At 41.3% G+C, this 20,129-nt stretch overlaps 1 protein-coding gene across 1 annotated transcript; it reads right to left on the bottom strand.

Moving 5' to 3' along the window:
• Positions 1-349: 349 nt before the first annotated feature.
• Positions 350-15,181, bottom strand: tacr3a (tachykinin receptor 3a). Its single transcript, XM_084005485.1, has 5 exons — positions 14,751-15,181; positions 11,124-11,312; positions 10,005-10,155; positions 3,155-3,351; positions 350-1,996 (listed from the first exon to the last, which is right to left on the bottom strand). The coding sequence occupies exons 1-5, from the start codon at positions 15,116-15,118 to the stop codon at positions 1,654-1,656; spliced, it is 1,248 nt and encodes a 415-aa protein (XP_083861611.1). The 5' UTR covers positions 15,119-15,181; the 3' UTR covers positions 350-1,653.
• Positions 15,182-20,129: the final 4,948 nt, after the last annotated feature.

Below are 20,129 nucleotides of genomic sequence, written 5' to 3'. Positions count from 1 at the left end.
TTATAGATTCGTTACCACTTCACTGTGCAGCTCCCTTCATTTTTTTCCCTTTGCTTAGTTGTGTGAAGTGAAAGTAGACGCCCTAGTTGGTCGCTTTCACTTTCAACCTGCTCATTCTCCAGCAGCCTGTTTAGCTCGCTGCAAACACTGGATTAGGGCCTCTGGCTTGTTGCCAGGTTCAGAAAGCACGTTCCTCACAACTGAAAGCCAAACTCAATTTCAATACTTTCAGAGTGAAATTCAAAGCCATATATAGAGACAATTAAAGTTCAATCTACAGCTCTTCCATCTGCGACTTTTCATGCACAGCTTCGGTGGGGAAAACGGATGCAGAGTCCTTCCTCTGTTCACAGTTAATACTTACAGATGGAAATGAAACATATGACATACTTACATTATTTCAATCACCACGGCATATTTTCAGGCGATCTCACGCCCGAATCTCCAGGCAGAAATGATTAATTTCATTATCACCTTAATGAAACTGCACTGGCTTTGTTGAAATGGTCATCCTAATCAGAGCGGGATGTACTACCTACTTGTAGCATTTCATTAATGGGAGCCTCACTGGATGAGGAGAAAACTTGAATGTACCACTCAACGAGTGCCTTGGACTTAGCAGCAAAGTTTGCAAATTAAGCATTCTTCACCTTTTAAGTTGAAGGTGTCTCCTGAGCATGACATGTGAAGCACCGCAGCTCCAGTCGCTCTCAGTCACATGGTTTTCTGGTCTATACAGCAGGATAACTGGTGCTCCACAGTCATGCTGTTGGCTGAGAACAAACCCAGAACGTCAGGAGTTTGTTCATGCAGGAGGTGACGGAGGCTGTACAAATCCTTCCCAGAGCGTCTTGCCAAAGCAGATGCCTGTTTCACCGAAGCTGCAAGATGATTTCCTCTCCTGTTGATTTCGAGATGCCTCGCTAATTAAAAGCAAACACAGTTCTTGCGACCCATACACGAGGAAGGAAGAGCCCTGTAGGGCTAACAAATTCATCTAGAATTGGCAAGCAACGCTCCTTGGTGAATTGTAATGCTGCCACTTGTGAAACAGGCTCCGGCTCCTCCACAGATAACATAGCAAGCAATACAACAACCGGTTTGGGCAACCAGCGGGGGAAAAAACAACATTTGTCCCATGTTGTGTTTTCTTCAACCAGAGCTATTCTGCTGGGAAACATATTAAACTGTCATGCCATCTGTGTATTATGTAGGGAAGAATGAGCAGACATGTAATAAAGATAGTTCTTGATCATGCTCCATATCGGCTGATTTTAAATTTGAAAGAATCAAGAGCAAAAAACTTCAATTCACTTGTAGGATTTCACTCCTCTTGACCGAGCTGTGTGACTTTTACATGAGAACTGCTAGTAACTTTAATTTAAATTCCTTGAGCTTCTGTTTCGGAAGCCCACTCAGTGATCCAGCCATGCTTTTGAGTATCTCATAAAAAAAAAAAAGATATATATATATTGAGGTAAAATATTAAATAATCTCTATATCCATGTGGTCACTCTTTGCGTGTTAAAGTAACCACTTTGATACAATGCTTCTACGTCTAAATTAAGCAAACATCTGTGCACCGCTTGCACGTACAGTGCGTTATGGATGTGTGTACATTTCTTACATGCATAATGTCTGTGAGACCGCCCTTCAAGAGAACTCCTCAGGTTCAGCGCTTGGAACCCCTCCATTTTGCGTTTTCACAACGCCACCGTTGCACTCAGTGATCTCCGTGTGGCGAGACGTGATGTAGCTTCTCTTCCTAGAGGACAGGGAGTGCTTCCTTCCAGAGCCGCTGCCGCCCCCGCCGCTGCCGCCATCGCCCTCGACGGGGTCGTAAACCACCACCACGGTGGTGTCCATTCTCGACAGCGTGTACATGCTGCTCTGGCGTGTGGGATGCAGGCGCGTAGAGCGGAGTTCCAACTCGTCGTAGCTGGATACTTGGATGAAGGGGCACCAACGGAACGCTCGCTTGAAGCCGGCTCGGAACCTGGGAAGGGAGGGGAAACACAGGAGAGGTGGTTGTTTGGAAAATGAAGAGAGGATGACAGAGAAAATAAATGCAAGTACATGTTGTGAGCTGTTATTTAGTTTTCTTCCTTTCTTCCCTCGTTAATAAGCCTAGAAGAAGCATATGTTGTATGCACTAGCATACAAATGGATCAGCTGAAAAGTGTCCCTGAAGCTTTTAAAAGAGACATCAGAGACATGTGATGCTGTTTTTTGGTGTGTGATTGTTCATTGTAATCAGATATATGTGCATAAAAACAGCAACTGAAGGTTTAAGCAGGTTAGCATGTGAATATTTACAGCACCTAGCCAACAGTAGGCATGTTGTTCTGTATTTCCTGATGGTCAGGAACGAGGCAAAATAATAATATGTCAGGAAGTCCTTTTTGTATCCAAGTGTGCAACAGAAGCACGTCTAAATGTTTGTGCAGTGATGAAAAAGAGGTCAATTGGTGTGGAAGTGGAGTATTTACGGGGAGAGAAGGCTATTCAAGTGTAAACCAATTGCAGCCTACTTGAGATCCTGGCCGTGGACCATTTTCTGAGTGCACAAAACAGCTACAGATGCTTGAGAGAAGCATTTTTTTTTTTTTTTTTTTATGAAAAATCTCCATTTTTATTAAATAGACAGGGATTTCAGAGATTCACTACAAAAAATGATAACATTTATGTATACACTTTTGTTTGCAGTTTTAACAGTCATATCTACAATTTATTGAAAAAAGCCTTTCATCATTTGAGAGACATTTTAATTAAATAGACCAAAAGATCATGGACAACGCATATAAAGTACTTAGAGCGACGGATGGAGAGAATGTGATGAAACAAGACATCACATAAAGATTAGTTGCAATCTTGATAAAATGGATTCAATTAAAAAATAATTAGTTTTACATTGCCATGTCGTACAATTATGAATCCATGCCTAACTTTGATCTTCTAGTAGAACATAGAGTGGAACTAGATAACACTCAGTGATGTGATGTAACCATTACATTTCCAATTACAATTTTACTGTCTCATTTAGTAGCTAAAGTATGTTCAGTTGTAACATTTAATTTTTTTTCAGAGGATGTCGTACACGCTACAGATTGTAAAGAAATGAATTGATAGTCAACACCTTGCTGTTTTTACTCACCGGCTGTTGAGGCAGCAGTAGATGATGGGGTTGTACATGGTGGAGCTCATCGCCAGCCACAGCACCGACAGGTAAACCTGCTGGATGTACTTCCACTTGTTCAGATGCTTGTTGAGACCCGTCACAATGAAGTAGACGTGATAGGGCAGCCAGCAGAGGGCAAAGGTCACCACTACGATGATCATCATCTTCACCACCTGCAAGGCGGAGACAGTGAACGATGACGAGAAACATTGGCGAGCTGTCATTGTTAGGAGTCCTGGAAGCACTGAGAGAGCAGGACAGCAGTGTGTAAGACAGAGGAAATTACACAGGAAAGACAAGAGCGCTGCCAGCCAGTCACTCTCTCTGAAACTCAAGAATATTTGGAGGAAATAATGTAGAGCATGCTATTTCAGTCCATTTCTGGATTACAAACCTTTAATCGTAAAACATATAATGTACTTTTAAGACATGTTTTGATCGCTTCTCCATCTTTCTTTCCTCTGGAAAGCATTCTGAACTGCTGTTTATTGTCTCTGGATGATGATTGGGTATATAATCCATAATACTGAGACAAAGCAGACGTCGCTGCGTCCCTCCCGAAATCCAAACAGAAGTGCTGGCACTGTCGTTGTTTTGAGTGCACGCTTTATAGAAATTTATGACACAACACAAGCCATGCTGTAAACTACACTAGGTGGCTGCTAAACAGTGTTGAAGCAGTCAGTCAGTATTTTTGTTCGATGACAGTGTTGACGTTATATTAAGGCTTGGATGTGAAGACTAACTGAAAAGATCAAAGTAGCTGTTATGGCGTTTTATTTCCCATGGCATGTGACATGCTCTGTTCCCCAGAAAAAAAATTAAAAAAAAATTTGCATTTGCCGGGGACTATTCTCAGCTGCATATTAACACACAACTGTGAATGTATGTAAACACATATATGTGTTTTATGAGGCTGGCTTCTGGAAAATCTAAAGTATGTGCCTGCTTTAACACCTCTATCTACTGGAGACTTGGAGACACTGGATTTTTTTGAATTCTTCTAAAAAGAAAAACATTAATTGACCTAAAATATTAAGAATTTATAAACAGGCAACTAAAATTGAGAAAAAGATAACCTCAGGGTAAATCAACCCGTGTCCTTTTGCAAATGCCAGAGCAGAGCAGATTTTGAGAATGAGAGAAAGACATGGTCTCTTCCTCATACAGCTACATAAACAGTGACATACACACTTAAAGTATATCCTGTGTAGCACCGAAGATTTAGGTGAGCTCATGCAGTCGTGTATATAAACGTCATTGGACACCCTTTAGGGCTGTGAGCTACAAAAACACTGAGATGTCGAAAGGTTTTTGTCCCCCTGCCACACATTTTTCATCATGGTTGATATGAGAATGTCACAACACATACTTCATCCCACGTCTTGTGTTCATATTTTATAATATTGTTGATGGCAAGAGTATGGTTACACAGTTCAACTGAACTTAACATTCTCATTCTGCAAACTGTTGCAGGAAGAAAGCAGAAAACCGGTGCATGAATAGAGAACAACAAAGGAGTTGTTAAGGGTGTTTTTGTATGTATTTTATGCAGTATGTTACACTGTTACAGTGTAATAAACCAAACAGATTAAGAGCTATGTAATTGTATTTGTGTAACAAACAAACCATCTGGCAGGTCAGGTAAATGTGTATTGGCAGTATGTCTTCAAATTGATCAGATATTCAACTTAAAATGGATTCTATATATCATAGAAAGCCAGTGGAACGAGGCAAAAATGGAAGTAATGCGTCCCCCTCTCCCCCCAATTGCATCACATAAAATACTGATTCCCGTGTCTTCCACATAGTGCATCCCTACTTATTAATAATTTACTCTGAATGCTGTTTTATGACTGTTTGATACGCTTGCCTGAACCTGCAATTTTTGTAAGTAGCTCGCTTCAACCCACCGACCCCTGGATCAACCCCATGCTTTTTTTTCAATGTAATCTCCTGAGCACTGCTGGGTTTTCAGGTTATCATATAGCAGGATTTCCGAATATGATTTTATCTTGGCAGACGTTCCTTTCTAGTTTTGCTGGAAGACAAGATAGCAAAAATCCTAAACTCCATTATTTCCTAGATTACATGCCAGTGAAAGATTTATTTTTACTGAAAAGTAAGTTATGGGACATTTTTCCATTCCATTTTTCCAACAGTTTGCCCTCTCGCCAATTAGTAAGGCAAGATAAAAGGCAACGCAAGCTTAATATATAAAGCAGATGGTGTGACTCACAATCCAAATTAAAATGGAGAAGATAAAAATAAATTAATGTCATCATGCAGACCAAACTGTAATAACGAGGAAAAAAAAGCCGGAACAGAAGAAGATGCATAATTTGATCAGGTTTTATGAAAATAAATGGCACCCAGTTAATACATAGTATATACGCTATATGAGCAAGTACAGTTTGGAGTGAATGTATGTGCATTCAGAGACCCTTTGATGGTTTTCATACCTGGATAAATCTTAAAAATCCAACATAAATGTGCTCAGAGAGAGCAGAGAGAATAAGAGTGAAGAGCCAATATGTTAGATTTACATACAGTAGAGCAGACCTCAAAGGTAGGATTTCTTATCACTTTACCCACTTTGATGTTTCATGATTGCTGTACTACAAAGACCAGAGGGCCAAAAAACACGTCACATATAAGAATAATAATGGTAATTGTATAGCCAAGAGCGGCAGGATTTTACAGTAGTGCTGTTGTGCTGAGATACTGGCTGTTAACAGAACATTAATTATTTTCAGAGTGAGGGAGATGTCAGTACACACCGACTCTTCATCTACTACTGAGAAGAGTTGTAATCAACAAATATGATTGAAAAAAGGAGAGGGGACTGTAAATGTAAAACTAGCGGCTTTGTGTGAATTTGCTAATGTACACCAGTGGAGTTTATGAAACATTAGGGCTGCAGAAATGAGTATTTACTTTAGTTAATTAGTAATAATTTCAAGAAGCTGAAGTAAATAGTTCATACCAACTCTATCAAAACCTCCACTACCTCAGCATTTCACATATAAATTCAAATATGCAGTGGGCAACAATTGGGAGTAGCTGAGGAAATTGTATTAGTTTAATGCTGATTGCTTTGGGGGAGAAAGTAATGGAACTCACATATTCATGAGCTTTGCTTGCCCCAGCACTAGATTGATGTTTCTTCATTAATCCATTAAATGACTACCCATTAGTTAGGTTGAAGGCAGGATGAGTCCCACAATTTTGAAATGTGATGTGTTAAGAACAAAGCTCAGCAACAGGGTTATTGAATGATAAAAAAAACGGATTCAGCAAAAACACGAAGATGAAAGAAAGAGAACAAATCAAATGAGAATCAATTGCAATTTAAATGCAAAGGAATCTGTAAAATGCTAATATACTGTATTTGGGGCAGCTGTGGCTGAGGTCGAGGGATTCAATTCCAGTATGCATGTGCCCTTGGGCAAGATACTGAACCCCAAATTGCCCCTGAAGGCTGTGCCACTGTGTATGTGTGAATGAGTTATATTAGATTAGCTCCTGATGGACAGGCGGCTCCTCTGCCATCACCGTATGAATGTGTGAATGTAGAAATACAGCGTAAAGTGCCATTTCATTTCTTATAATTTAAACATTTTGAGTGAAACACACTGTAACGCTGCCCTACTTACTCTTCAAGACCTGTAGGTACCTTTTTTTTCTTTCTTTTTTTATGAGGAAATGTCATCTTTTGGAGCTCGTCATTAAAGGCCATGCATGCAAGAAAGGATAGAAAGGTACAGGGGAGTGACTGGCTTACACTAAGTGTTTCATCAGGAGGCTTTGTCAGGGTGTGAAAGAAAGAAATTCAATTTTTCTCTTAGACCATCATTGGTGTCAAGAAAGAGTGTAAGAGGTTGTGAGACTGCAGCCACAGCACTTACAGTATAAGATGAAATGAATAAAATGCCCTTTTAACCCATTCTATCAAATCCCCAGTCATGTCACCTATTTAGCAATATTTTACATATTTTATTTCTGTATATGAAGTGTGTTTTACGCCAGGACCAAACGATATCAGGACATCCATTCATCAATCAATGTGACTTGTGGTCACAAGGGAGCGTCCAGCCGTACTACATAAACAACAGCCTGTGTTATTGTGCTGCGGCGTGGCTTGCACAATGACGCCCGAAGATATTGCTTTTGTGATTATCATTATGGATCAAGCCTGTGCACCTGACTGTGAATACCTACACTTATCTCTGTCAGGATACAAATATAGATTGATTGATCCCTGTCCATTCAGGATTAGAACTGCCCTATTATCTCTGCAAGGCAGCAAGACACCCACAGCTCAACACTGCTGTGCTTCAAATCAGGAGAACTATGATCTTGTAGAGGTAATCCATCCCAAGCCCAACGCACAGAGTACTTGTCTGGAGGCAGAGGGGGGAGATGGACAGCGGTGCTTACAACAAAACTCAACCTGTATCTCAATAAAGGTGTGCGAGTAATGATAGCTTTTTATTGCTTCCAATCACCTGTGATGGCTGCGGGCCCGGGGATTTATCATTAAGGTGGAACACTAGACAATGTTGAGAAATAATAACACTCTTCAAGTGTTATTTCTGAAGGAAATTGCCATGTTCTCCTTCTTTACTTCACTGATTTCATTGCAGTGACCTTTGTCACCATCAGACCATCAACAAAACAATAAATCACCCTTGATCCCTTGAGTGGTTTGCAGCTTCTTTCCAAGATGTAACTGACAAAGTTCAGTACACACCGCTGAAGAAAGTTCTGGTCACGGATGGAGCGTTAATGTCTCCTCAAAGGGTCAGTTCACCGACACAAGCTGCAGCACCGCTGTGTGTAATAACAGCCTCACAGAGCTTTCGGCGAAGGCCACCATAATTGTTTTTATTTTTAGCAGAAGTCTGAAGTACAGCAAAAAAAATAAAAATTAAAAGTTGAGCCAGCAAGAGATGCTTAACAGTTCTGCCACGGGCTATGTTCTCTCTTTTCAGTAACCTTTTCTGACCAAAGTCTGCCAGCACAGAACTCTCAACCTGCATGACAATCATGAGAAAAGACACGGTACTATATGGGCTAAACCAAGGATGGAGGGGTGACAGGGAAAAATAAAAAAATCTCTATTTATAATTGGTATTATTGGTTGGTACTAGCTGTTGGAAGCATGCGTCGTATCTTGTTTCGTCTTCGTCTGACAGGTCGTTACAGCACGGCTCAAACAACAAGGCTTCTACATGCTAGGAAGAAAAACATATTGGATTTTGGCATATATTATTAAAACGGTGCACAATATGTCCGGGGATGTGATCTAAAAGGGTTATAAAAAAAAATAGGCATTTTCTTTTCTTTCAACTTGATTTAAGGTTGTTTGAAATATCACAGTGAACGGATAGATAAACCAGAATACTCTGCTGTGCACAAACAACATACACACAGCCAGACACTAATATTCCTTTTCTCTTCACAGTTTGGACTCCCTTTGGAACTCATTATCTGGCTGGGAAACTCGGAAACACCGATCATTGTGGTGAATCCAATACAATCCTTCAAGGAAAAGGTGAAAGCATGTAAAGGCAAAGACAGAACTTGAGATGCTGCATTTGCAGGAACAATTCTGTTTGTTGCTCGGGAGCTTGGGCAGAGGCAGGGACGTCATAGAAAGGGGTGACCAAATAAATACTACCAATATTCATTATAACAAAGCAACTTTAATGAACTCCCCCAGTCTGTGCCAAGTGTTATATCATTTCTTTGCCGATGATGCTGCAGTTATTTGCCTCTATCACCCTTTAGTTGTCCGCTGCAAAATGTGTTTTCCTAAATGTGTCATTCTTCACCGAGACAGCAAACAGTCTTATTGTAAAAGGATGTATAGAATAAGCCGTTGAGGTATAAAGGCCTTGACGCTAAGCAGAGTGCAGAGAGAATCTCGCAACGCCTCGAGATACTATTGGTTTTTGGAGCCTGTGCCTGTCTGTGTACATGGACAAAGAGTTGATTGAGGACAAGTGACAACCACAAAGGTTGTGTTCTGTGGGATCAAGCTTTTCTTTCCTGAAATGGTAACAGTGTGCAGCAGGTGTCTTCCTGCATAGAGAAGGCCAAATCATTAGTCTTGATCAATGCAATATTATATAGTTATATAATCGTCCTCAAAACTGACAGAGAAAAGCACAACTACATGTTATTAATTGTTGACCTTTATTGGCATATTTCTTTTCAATCTCACCAGAGGGTACTGAGTGTAATATTTTTAATTCATTTCTGTAAAAAGCCCAGAGCTTTAGTTTCTAAATAGTCCTGCTGCATGTCTAACACAATCAGACAATACATTTTCTTGTCACAGCAACTAAATGTGTTTTACATACATATGTATTCATGATAGAAGTCATTGGAATAATATTTATAGGTTGAGATTTTGTTCTCCAAATACATAAAAGCTAGCTTGCTAATGTTCCGATGAGACAATGTTGACTTTGTGTGAGTGTCTGTCTCCTATTTTTGATCAATAATAATCTTAATCTTAAAATCCATCAGTGTCTGTGCTTTAATTTTGTGTTAACTTCTGGCATTTTGACAGACACCTAAATACAAATCCTAAAGGTACAAAAAGAGATCAAACATTGTAAAACTCTCTCCCTCCTGTTCCCAGAAACGAGGTAATAATTCCCTGGAGCGACAGGCTGCACGGAGGCAGAAGAGGATAGATTAGTCTCTGACTTCTGGCATTCAAAGAGCATCATGTTCACAGTTAGTAATGGGGCTGCCCAGGGTCATATCTGAATTCTAAGATGAATGGTGCACTATTTCTGATGGCGATGCTTACCTTTCTTTTAGCCCTGAGCTGTCCATGATAGTTATCAGATGAGTCTCCTGGGATCTCCCCACCCCACAGGGTCACCCCCACGATGGTGTACGTGATGCCCATCACCACTAAGGGCAGCATGTAGACCAGAACTGTCACTATGATATGATACCTGGGTGGAGGGGGAGAGATAAAAAAAAAAGGCATTTAAATGGATAAAATAGTTACACTTATATCATTTCTTATATCATATCATTTCATACACAGTGGATTTTCTCTCCTACCCAGGTTGAGCCTCATGGTTCCTGTCTCACCAGGTGAAAGTAGGTTTGATCTGAATTTTGAGAGCCACTGCAAGCATTCAGAGTTCTTATCGCAGTGGGGAAGAAAGTTTCAAAAACAGGGCGATTTGACGGGTAGGGACCTGTAGTACCTCCTAGAGAGGAGAGCTGGTAAGCAGGGTTGTTTTTTTTTTTGCTCTTTTGGGTTTGTGTTTCTCATATTATGATTCAACTGATGGGAGGAGGGAGCCAATAGTCTTGGATGTTTTGTGACTGTCTGTGCTGCTGTCACAAACTGTTATGGATGAGGTGAGAGATATCTATGTAAAACCAACAGTTTGAGCTGTCTTAGGAAAAACAGCCTTTTATGGGCTTGTTTTGTTGTTTGGGTTGTGTGGTCGTGATTTGTGTTTCCATTTGCAAACTTGGATGACTCAGTGAGGGTTATGGGTTCTCCTGAGTCATATACAGGGGAATTTGGGGAGGGGATTATGCCTGAACTCTATAATGAGTTCTTGTGCTTTTAGATGTGTTGAGCTGGAGGTGGTTATCGAGACACCAGCTGGTTGTTTGGGCTACCTGCTCAATTATGGTTGTGAGAATATTAAAGAGTGGTGACTGAGCTGTGATGGGAAGTCAATTGGTTTGTGTAGAGGGAGAAGAGCCAGTGTGAGAGGACGTAACCCCATGGGGCGCCTGGAATTCACCACTTAATTACATTATAATGACAACCTGTTAAAATAAGTAACATTTAAACTCAAAGTTGCAACAGTTATTTGTGATGGGACTGAGCTGAGCACTCCCTGGTATCAAATTTACATTCCGTTATTGTATGAGCAGGTAACAAAATATTTCTCACATGAAGGAGTCGTCGGCCATGCGGGGCCAGGCCACGTAGCAGAGGGTCCTGCGGGGCAGAATTCGGGTGGTGGAGAAGTAGCAGAGAGGGAAGGCCAGAACCACAGCCAGACTCCAGATACAGACGATGACTCCTGTGGTGGCCTTCGCCGACAAACGAGGCTTCAGGGGATGGATGATGGCCATGTACCTGCAGGTCAGAGGTCAGTTGGCTATTAAGACATAGTTGTGTTAAAAGCAAACATTTTGAATCATCATCAGTCTTTTTTGTATTCATGTTTTCAGTTTTTCTTTATTCATGTGGCAGTTTTCACCATATAGACTTTTTTTTATGAAGTAATTGTAAACTTGTGAAGTCAGTTGGCTGTACACATAATGTATATTTATTTACATTCAAAGCTTCTTTTGAGGTTTTTGAATCATGACATTTTTTTGACATGATTACACAAATAATATATTGTGGCTTTTTGACTGGACAACATTCTGGAGTTATTGGAACTGTTTGGATCTCATGAGTCTGAAACAATCCGAAGCCACCACTGGAAGGATTTTTACAGATATGATTATGCTAATAATATTAATGTAGCCAGATCTTTATCTGCAACCGTGAAGAAGTGCTGGGCTTACACAGAATGGACAGATGTTATAATTGGGGAGCATTTATATAGCGGAGGATTAGGGCCACGTGTTCATCTTGTCTTTGAAATGCTGAACTCTGACTTCGGCAGAATGCTCTTCCACATTGCTCTAAGTTTCAATTAAAATGTTCTGGCTTAAAAGTCAATAAATTATTAAAGCTGTTTGACATTTAAGTCCACATTATTACTATTTTCTGACTGGCAGCACATGAAAGTCCAATTACCTGACACTGGGGTGTTTGATTTTCAGGTAAACGGTTGGATGATTCATTCCACGAAACTGTGATGGGATTTTGTCTGAACCACACAGCGAAGCTGCCAGAACTGGCTGGAGATTACCAGCCGAACATGAACCCAACTGAGGATGCTACATGATTAACACAGGCTTAGAGGTGCTAATTCCATCTTCATAGGATGGTAAAGAATGGGTTTTGTCCTATCACCTCGGTGACCAGAACTCGCTGAGGGACGACTACAAAGATGCCCTGTCTATTCACCAGTAATTGCTTGGCATTCATTCTGTGCGTCTCGCTGGCCCTCGTGGTTGGCAGTGTGTGAATAGATTGTTAGATGTTCAATCAAGTAGGTGCTACAGCGGTCTGCGTTATTTCGGATCCAAAGATGGCTGATCTAATAGACTTGTAAGCACTGAACAATGCAAACTCTTAAATAACGCGATTACGCTCACGCTCCTGTTCCGTATCCAACCAAACACATCAAATCCAATCACACATCGGAGCACCTTCACAGAGCATCAGCATCGACTGGGCATGGTCAGACAGTACAGCAGGAAATCATTATACCATTTTTTTTTTGTTCAGCCTGGGAGTCTGCTATGCCTCAGGCTGCATGGAAGCTTACACAACCTATTGTTTAGAAACCGCATCACCCCGGTGTGAGTACATCGACTAAACACTCACTTCATCACCGCCTGGTGTTTAACTCGCTGAGATTACATTGGCTGAGACTCGCGCCACGAGCAGCCCAACATTATGCACACAGCTAAATGTCGGAGTGTTGGCTCCGGCGTCCTCAGAGGATTATGTTTAATGTTTCAGCCACCCTCATTTCACAGCATCTTTAAAAAAAAATACTTAAGTAGTCCGTTGTTTGTTTGGATTTTGAGATATCCACCTCCAAGATTCCTGCTGCAATAGAAGTTAAATCTCTGGACTTTTATTTGAGTCGCTGACCGAATTTTTACAAATGAATTATCTCAAAAACAATATTTGGTTTATAGTGAACTGATCCTTTATAGAAAATTGCACTTAGTTTTCTCAGTGATGTGTGCCTTTTGCCACCATCTCCAGTTCTTGCGCATGTAACATTAAAGTGTGTGTGTATACATGTCATATGTGAAGACCTATTGATGAGACACCCACAGCTTCAACATAGGACAATAAAGGTGCGAGTAATGGAAAGAGGCATCAGCTGTGTGCAGCCAAAACGCTTCAAGGCCTCGCCAGCTACCTTTCACACAGCAATCTGCGTTTGGTTTGCTCCAATGCCTGAGGAAACGCACGCGGCAGTACAGAGGGTCAACAGGAAGGGCAAATTCACAAACGGTCACGAACTGTGCCCCCGTGCCATTTCAAGACATCAGAGTGGAGACAGCAACATACTGGGGTTTATGAAAAAGCATGACCCGAGGTTACGTCCACATCATGTAGGTCATGCCGATGTTCTCTTTCTCAGTTCGCGGTTGACGGAATCAAACGGACACTGCGGACCCCAAAATACAAACCCACGGAAGTCGCTGTGGAGGAGCCAAAACGAGCAGGGCCTAAGGAAACGCACTGCTCCCTTTGTGTGTCAAGGAGACGTACTGGAGGAGGAAGACACCTCACACATCATCACACACTATGACACTTGTAGACACCAGCCGTACACACATACATTGTGCCTGCATGCATCTTCTCCACACATTTTGTTTTCATTATGTTCGGCCCCGGTGGCAGCTTCCTTCATCAGCCTAATCCCTTTATTCAAACGATATGACGTATGACTGATCAGTATCAAAGCCCGGCCGATAGCGATGACTGGATCCCCACATTACTGGAAGACGACAAGAGGCAGGGGGAGAGAAAGAGACGGAGGAACAAAGAAGTGTCACAGAGCAAAAGAGATGGAAAAGTGATAGAAAGAGAGTCAGAGAGCGTAATAACACGGAGGAAAGGGTGATCTTTTCGAGGATGTTGGCACACAACGAGCCATTCACTGCACTGCAGACAGACAACCGCTTCACTTTATGATTCACTGGCGGTGAAATGTAAAAATAAACGTGTGGAACAGACTCATGGTGGAGGCGATGGCAGTCACCCTGCTGGGAAATTGCATTACCACGATGCAAATCACAAACAAGTAATTATCCACCCTCCAATGTGATAAAAAAAAATGTACTCAAATCAGCAGGGAGCAAAAACTCTGATGAAATAAATTGCAGCCGACGCCTCCATAAGATGCCATCAGTGGGATCTAAATGAAGTCGACGTGACTCCATAAGTTCTACATGAGCTACAACAGCCAATGAACAGCATGATGTTGGTCTTCAAGCTAGAAACAACTGGCACCCGAGTTTAAAGCACAGAGATCACATTTTTCACTTTATTTATTATTTTGCACTTGACTTAAAATGGGTTAGTTTCTGGACTTTTTTTCCATTTAAAATTCCAGCTTGAAATATTTCTGCTATGTGCATATATGGATATTTCATGATGGTTAAGGTGCGTTTCATGTAGTCAACATTAGGATTTTACCTCAATGGCTTTATTGCTTTCAACTCATTTTGTTCTACAATGCAAAAACTAATTACAATGTATCCCAATATACGGACAATATTTCCGCAGAGATGCATGTAAGAAGAATTAAAATTTATAAATATATATCAATCAACCACACATGTAACTGATCAGGGTGAGAGGCGTGGGGACGAGTTATAGCATGATCAGCCATTTACTAAAACATGGTTTCGCAGCATTTCAGAAGCCCACCTGTCCACAGCTATCGCAGTCATGGAGTAGATGCTTGCAAACACCGACGTGACCGGGAAGAAGTTGTGGAATTTGCAGTACGCTTCCCCGAAGTACCACTCCCCGTGTGTGGCGTAAATAAAGTTTATCAAAGTGTTAAACGTGGCCATCGACGCGTCCGAAAACGCCAAGTTCAGGAGAAAGTAGTTCGTCACCGTCCTCATGCGCTTGTGGGCGAGGATGATCCAGATCACGATGAGGTTCCCGAACACCGCCACGGCCAGCACGGAGCTGTAGGCTACCGACCAGAGAGCGACGCGCCACGGCGGTTGCACAAACTGGTTGGTGTAGTTGGCCGTTACGTTGGATCCGTTGTGCGGAGCCGCCATCCTCCTGTCTCCTTTACCCGAATATAGAATAGTGTTTCACGGGTCCAGTCTACTCACTGAGGTGCAAAGCTGGAACAGCGAGAGAGGTTTTGGCGTATATGCACCATAGCGCGCAACTTTTAGCACATCGCCATCCCTTAAAAAATAAAAAAAAGAATCTCCCACGGCGAATGTCTGCAAGCGCGTTGCGCACGTGTCAGTATAAAGTAACAGGCCTCCAAATAAAAACGCGGTGAAACGCAAGTATCCTCCGGTGCCTGTTGAATGTAGGTGTGAGCGCACAGCCTCTCCTCAGCAGCAGCGGCAGCAGGGAAGGGCGCCGTGCGCACTCAGTGACGCACGAGTGGCACACACGGGGAAAGAGATTGATTGATACTTGTGGCTGATTTAACTTCATGAATATCACATGAGCCGTATCTTTAGCGTGGATGTGTACTTTAATCATCTGTGTGCTGTATACAGGATATTGATACATTGCAGGGCAGTGTGTGTGTGTGTGTGTGTGTGTGTGTGTGTGTGTGTGTGTGTGTGTGTGTGTGTGTGTGTGCGCAGTGACGCTCAGTTTTTAGCTCATCCACTTCAGCTTCAACTCCCTCTGTTGAGTTTTCCACCACTGTTGAACCGTCTCTGCTTACATCATCCTCACAGTTCGCCACAGATATTAGAAATGTACAATCCTGGATCCGAATGACTGTGACTGTCCCTCTTTCTGTCACATCAATATTCACAACTAACAGGCTGAATCCCCCCCAGACATTTAAGTGTTCACATCAGATGGACTTCCTTCATCTTTCTTCTCACATAGCCCTCAGTGCTGTTAACCTCTGCACGGGTTCATTTACATGTCTTCCATGGCTGATCAAATCCAATCAGGCCAAGCTTTTCAACAGACAGTTGTGTTTCTCTACAGTAGCAGATGTCCAGAGTCATTCGGGTTTTTCTTGTTATAATGTGATTCATAAGAAATCTAGAAGCCAGCAGTGCACAGCCGTATAACGTTATATCAGCATTCTAAAATAAAGTTGCTACATCTGAATCACTACACCAGACTACACTGCAGAAGAATGCAGTGATTCCCGTTTACTGTAGTCCTCACTTGTGGTGTCACAATGCAACAGTTTTGAAAGAAGAATTGTTAGTGTTCAGAAATGTTAACAAATGCATTCAAATGCAAAAAGTCAAGCAAATGTCTTATTCATATACTATGATGTTCTCAAATGCATCCGACAGTAAAGGTATGTTTGAGTAATATCAGGGTTATGGACCGAAACCCAAATCATCCTTAATTGAGAAATCAATAAATCATTGCAAGGAGCTGTTAAAATAATGGATGTTCTTATTGAAAACAAGAGATTAGATTCAAGCCCAGTCCGAGTACATCGAATGAGTGTTTTGCTCTATTGTGCAATCCTGCATTTTAATGCTGAAATTCAAATGAGACGCAATTTTGAAGTTAAAACGTGTGTCTCATATACACAGATTCAGAAAACTAAACTTCTTTCCACGGTGCATGCACGTAAAACAACTGTCGGAGCTTCCAATACATCATGATGTCCAAACAGCCTAAAAAAGAGTAACACTCAACAAGAACACTGAAAAGGTGAGTTTTATTGGCGTTTCGAATAAAAAAAAACTTGTTTATTTGTGTTTCAACTAGCTAGTAGGGGTTTAGCTAAAGCTAACACTAGCTAACGGTAGCTAACGGCATACAAGCTCGCTATAATGATATTAGTTGTGTGGGACTTGATTGAAATTGGTGAAATTGTGTCAACGTTAACAGTTGTTCATCTCCATTAGGACAACTGTATGAACCTTGATACCAAGCTGTAGATGAACTGTACCCTCCATGCCGCAGTAAACAGAGCTCACATTACACATGGGTATTCTTCGGCAAAAGTCCGAGCTAAGCTTGTGTCTGGGCCAAGAACATTGCTGGTCACAGAGCAAAAGTTCTGAGCAGGTGAGCTTGGACCGCTCTGTGCTTTGGCACGGGGAGATTGTGTGCTGTTCATCTGCACATACTAACTGTGATCTGGTGCCATCTGAAGCTGCAGGGACACAGAGCTGGGGTTATGCCCATTTATGTAGCCTTGTTGAAAAATTATACATGCCTGAGCACTTCAAGCATGCACCGGCCATAGCTGGTGTTTGGGGCTACCAAAAGACTTCCGTTTTTGTTGTTATAGCACATGGTATACAAGGCACCACACTTTTTATTTCACAACCGTCCAAAAAATAATTTCAGCTGTTGTTTTAGTTATCTGAAGTGGTTGTTTGCATAAAAAGCCACATTTCAAAATATCAAGCAATAAACGATTGGATTTTCATTTTTTTTTTAAACTTCAAATTTTTATTTTAAATTTTAAGGTGTGTAGAGTCAGCGTTGGATGTTAAATAGATCATTCCCTCTATTATTCAAGTTTCTTGACAAAACTACATTTTACAAGATTACATGTAGTTATCATGACAACTTTATAATTTACATTCCCCCAATACTCATTCTTACTGAATAGAGCTTCAGCCAGAGCCCTCTGGGCTATGACTAGCCACATGTCGAAGTGTCCTTCCTTGGGCAAGATACTGAACCCCAAATTGCCCCCCGAAGCTGTGCCATGGGTGAATGTTGAGCCCTGCAAAAGGGAGATGTCAATAAAGAACGCATGTGAACAAAACAACTTAGCAAATAAGCAAAATATTATGTCCAAGAGAATATATGTACACACTAATATACTCATTTCAAACAGGTTCAAACTAATGGGAAACCTAAATGACAAATCCAGTTTTAAAAAACATTGTTTCGTAAAGAGGAATAGAGTTGCAAAATTAATGCTTCACAACTGATTTCTTTAAAAATAAAAATGGTTTTGATTTGATAGGATGATAAGAGATATAAAGAAAAAAATAAGACCACAACACAATGGTCTCTAAGGTTTTGTCAGTAAATAATCCTGAACCATCGCATTGCCTGAGCCGTTTGGTTTCCGCCAGTGCAGACCATATCAGATTAATTTGAAGGAATTCTGGGGAAATATATCCTGGCATGTCTCATAAATATTATGCAAAATAAGGGAAGCACATTTTGAAGAGCTGTCAAAGTATTTTAAAAGGGGACAAAGGTCAATATGCAAAGTTTTAGTCTTCAAATATGTGACAAAGCACCACTAGGACCCCATTAGGCATATTGTGTACATGTCATTAAGGCAGTATGTGATTTACAGTAATAGCTGTCAAGGAACACAGTAATACGACAAAAAACAAGGTTGAAAAATGTGCATGTGATGCACATTTCCAGTGTCCAGTCTTGACCCGTGCCTTTTCTTTCATTTAGAAAGACTGGCTGCTTAATGAGGTTGGCCCATTATATGTCCATGGCTTTGTTATGTGTAGAGACGTGACTTTCATGTTTTTAAATGAATGTCATTCTTGCACGTCTCCCACTGCATATTTCTTGTGAAAACATCAGGGCAATCAGTACTTCAGTTCAGCTGCTGCATTGTTGCCTGCTCTTTTAACAGCTGCCTCTATGGTGTTTCAGAACTCGTGTCAGGGCTAGAGGCTATTTGCTTTGATCAATTCAGAATGTAACCAGGGAGAGTTATCTATTTGCGAATGAAAGACCATTGCTCTACAAATATTTCTTCATTAGTCCTTACCTTATACCTTAACAGCTGAACTCTATGTCCCTGTTGAAATGTATTCATTAGAATATAAATAAATAAATAAGCTCATAGTTGAATACATAGAATTTAAGGTTAAAATGTTAAGATTCATTGACCAGCAATGTTTTCCTATGAGAGAAATGCCTATTGGGTAATGTTAATGTTTGAGTGAATATAGCATTTAGTAGTAATATAGACATTAGGTGGATACAGATAAGTTGATAATTGAAACCCTAGCTATATTTTAAAAGAACACAGGTTAGACACCTCTCATATTAGCCAGTACACGCTAGAGAGGCACTACACTGAGAAGAATGCCACGAGAAAGCTTTACTTTGTGGCTTATTGTCTTTGTGTGCAAAGCCAATGTGACTATTGACTGTCACCCACTAATCAATTTAAGGCTATTAGAGGGCATGTTGGTCCATGCATGAAGTACTCCATCTGCTGTTGTATGTTGTATAATGAAAAATGTCACTTCAGGGTCATTGCCTTATTTCCTACTTATCCAAATGTTAGAGGCTGAGGCGTGTGGGTGTGCATGTTGGTGTGCATGTGTGTGTGTGTGTGCATGTTGGTGTGCATGTGTGTGTGTGTGTGCATGTTGGTGTGCATGTATGTGTGTGTGTGTGCATGTTGGTGTGCGTGTGTGTGTGTGTGTGTGTGTGTGTGAGAAAGAGTTTTGTGTGGGTGGAAGGCCAGTTAAGAGGGGAGCCTAGAGAGTGCTACGACTTAGCTCCATTAGGCCGAATCCTGAGCAAGATGACCACAACCAGAACCAACCAGGTCAAGGCGGTGCTGTAGGCCGAACTCTGAACCCCAAAGCTCGCTCCAAAACAGATCATCTCCTTCTCAGTCTTATTTGATCCTGGGCCTCGAAAGTCCAATCGATCCCATCTTCTCTTATTTATATCTCCGCTATGTTGTCAGGTTAGCAAAGACACCAAGGAAAGACACCAAGGAAAGGAGCAAAGACACCAAGGAAAGGTGATCCTTCTCTCTTTCTCTCACTCCTCTCTCTGCCCTCTTCCACTCTCTTGGTTTGACTGACTCTCTCCCACTGCAGCTCCCAGGTGTCTCTCTAATCACCTCCCTTCCCCCACTTTCGTTTCCACTTCCTGTTAGGTCATTTGCAGCCCGGCTCCTACAGGTATTAATGAAATAAGTAGTATTTCATTTAAAAAGACCCACTAATCGATTGAAGGCTATTAGAGGGCATGTTGGTCCATGCATGAAGTACTCCATCTGCAGTTGTTCATGTTGTATAATGAAAAATGTCACTTCAGGGTCATTGCCTAATTTCCTACTTATGTAAATGTATGTTGATGGTTTGATGAGTGCCAATGCTGCCT

Source organism: Eutrigla gurnardus (genome assembly GCF_963514095.1).
Source record: "Eutrigla gurnardus genome assembly, chromosome: 3".
NCBI classification, from domain to species: domain Eukaryota; kingdom Metazoa; phylum Chordata; class Actinopteri; order Perciformes; family Triglidae; genus Eutrigla; species Eutrigla gurnardus.
Note: the sequence above shows the minus strand (reverse complement) of the source record. Positions and strands in the feature narration are given on the sequence as shown.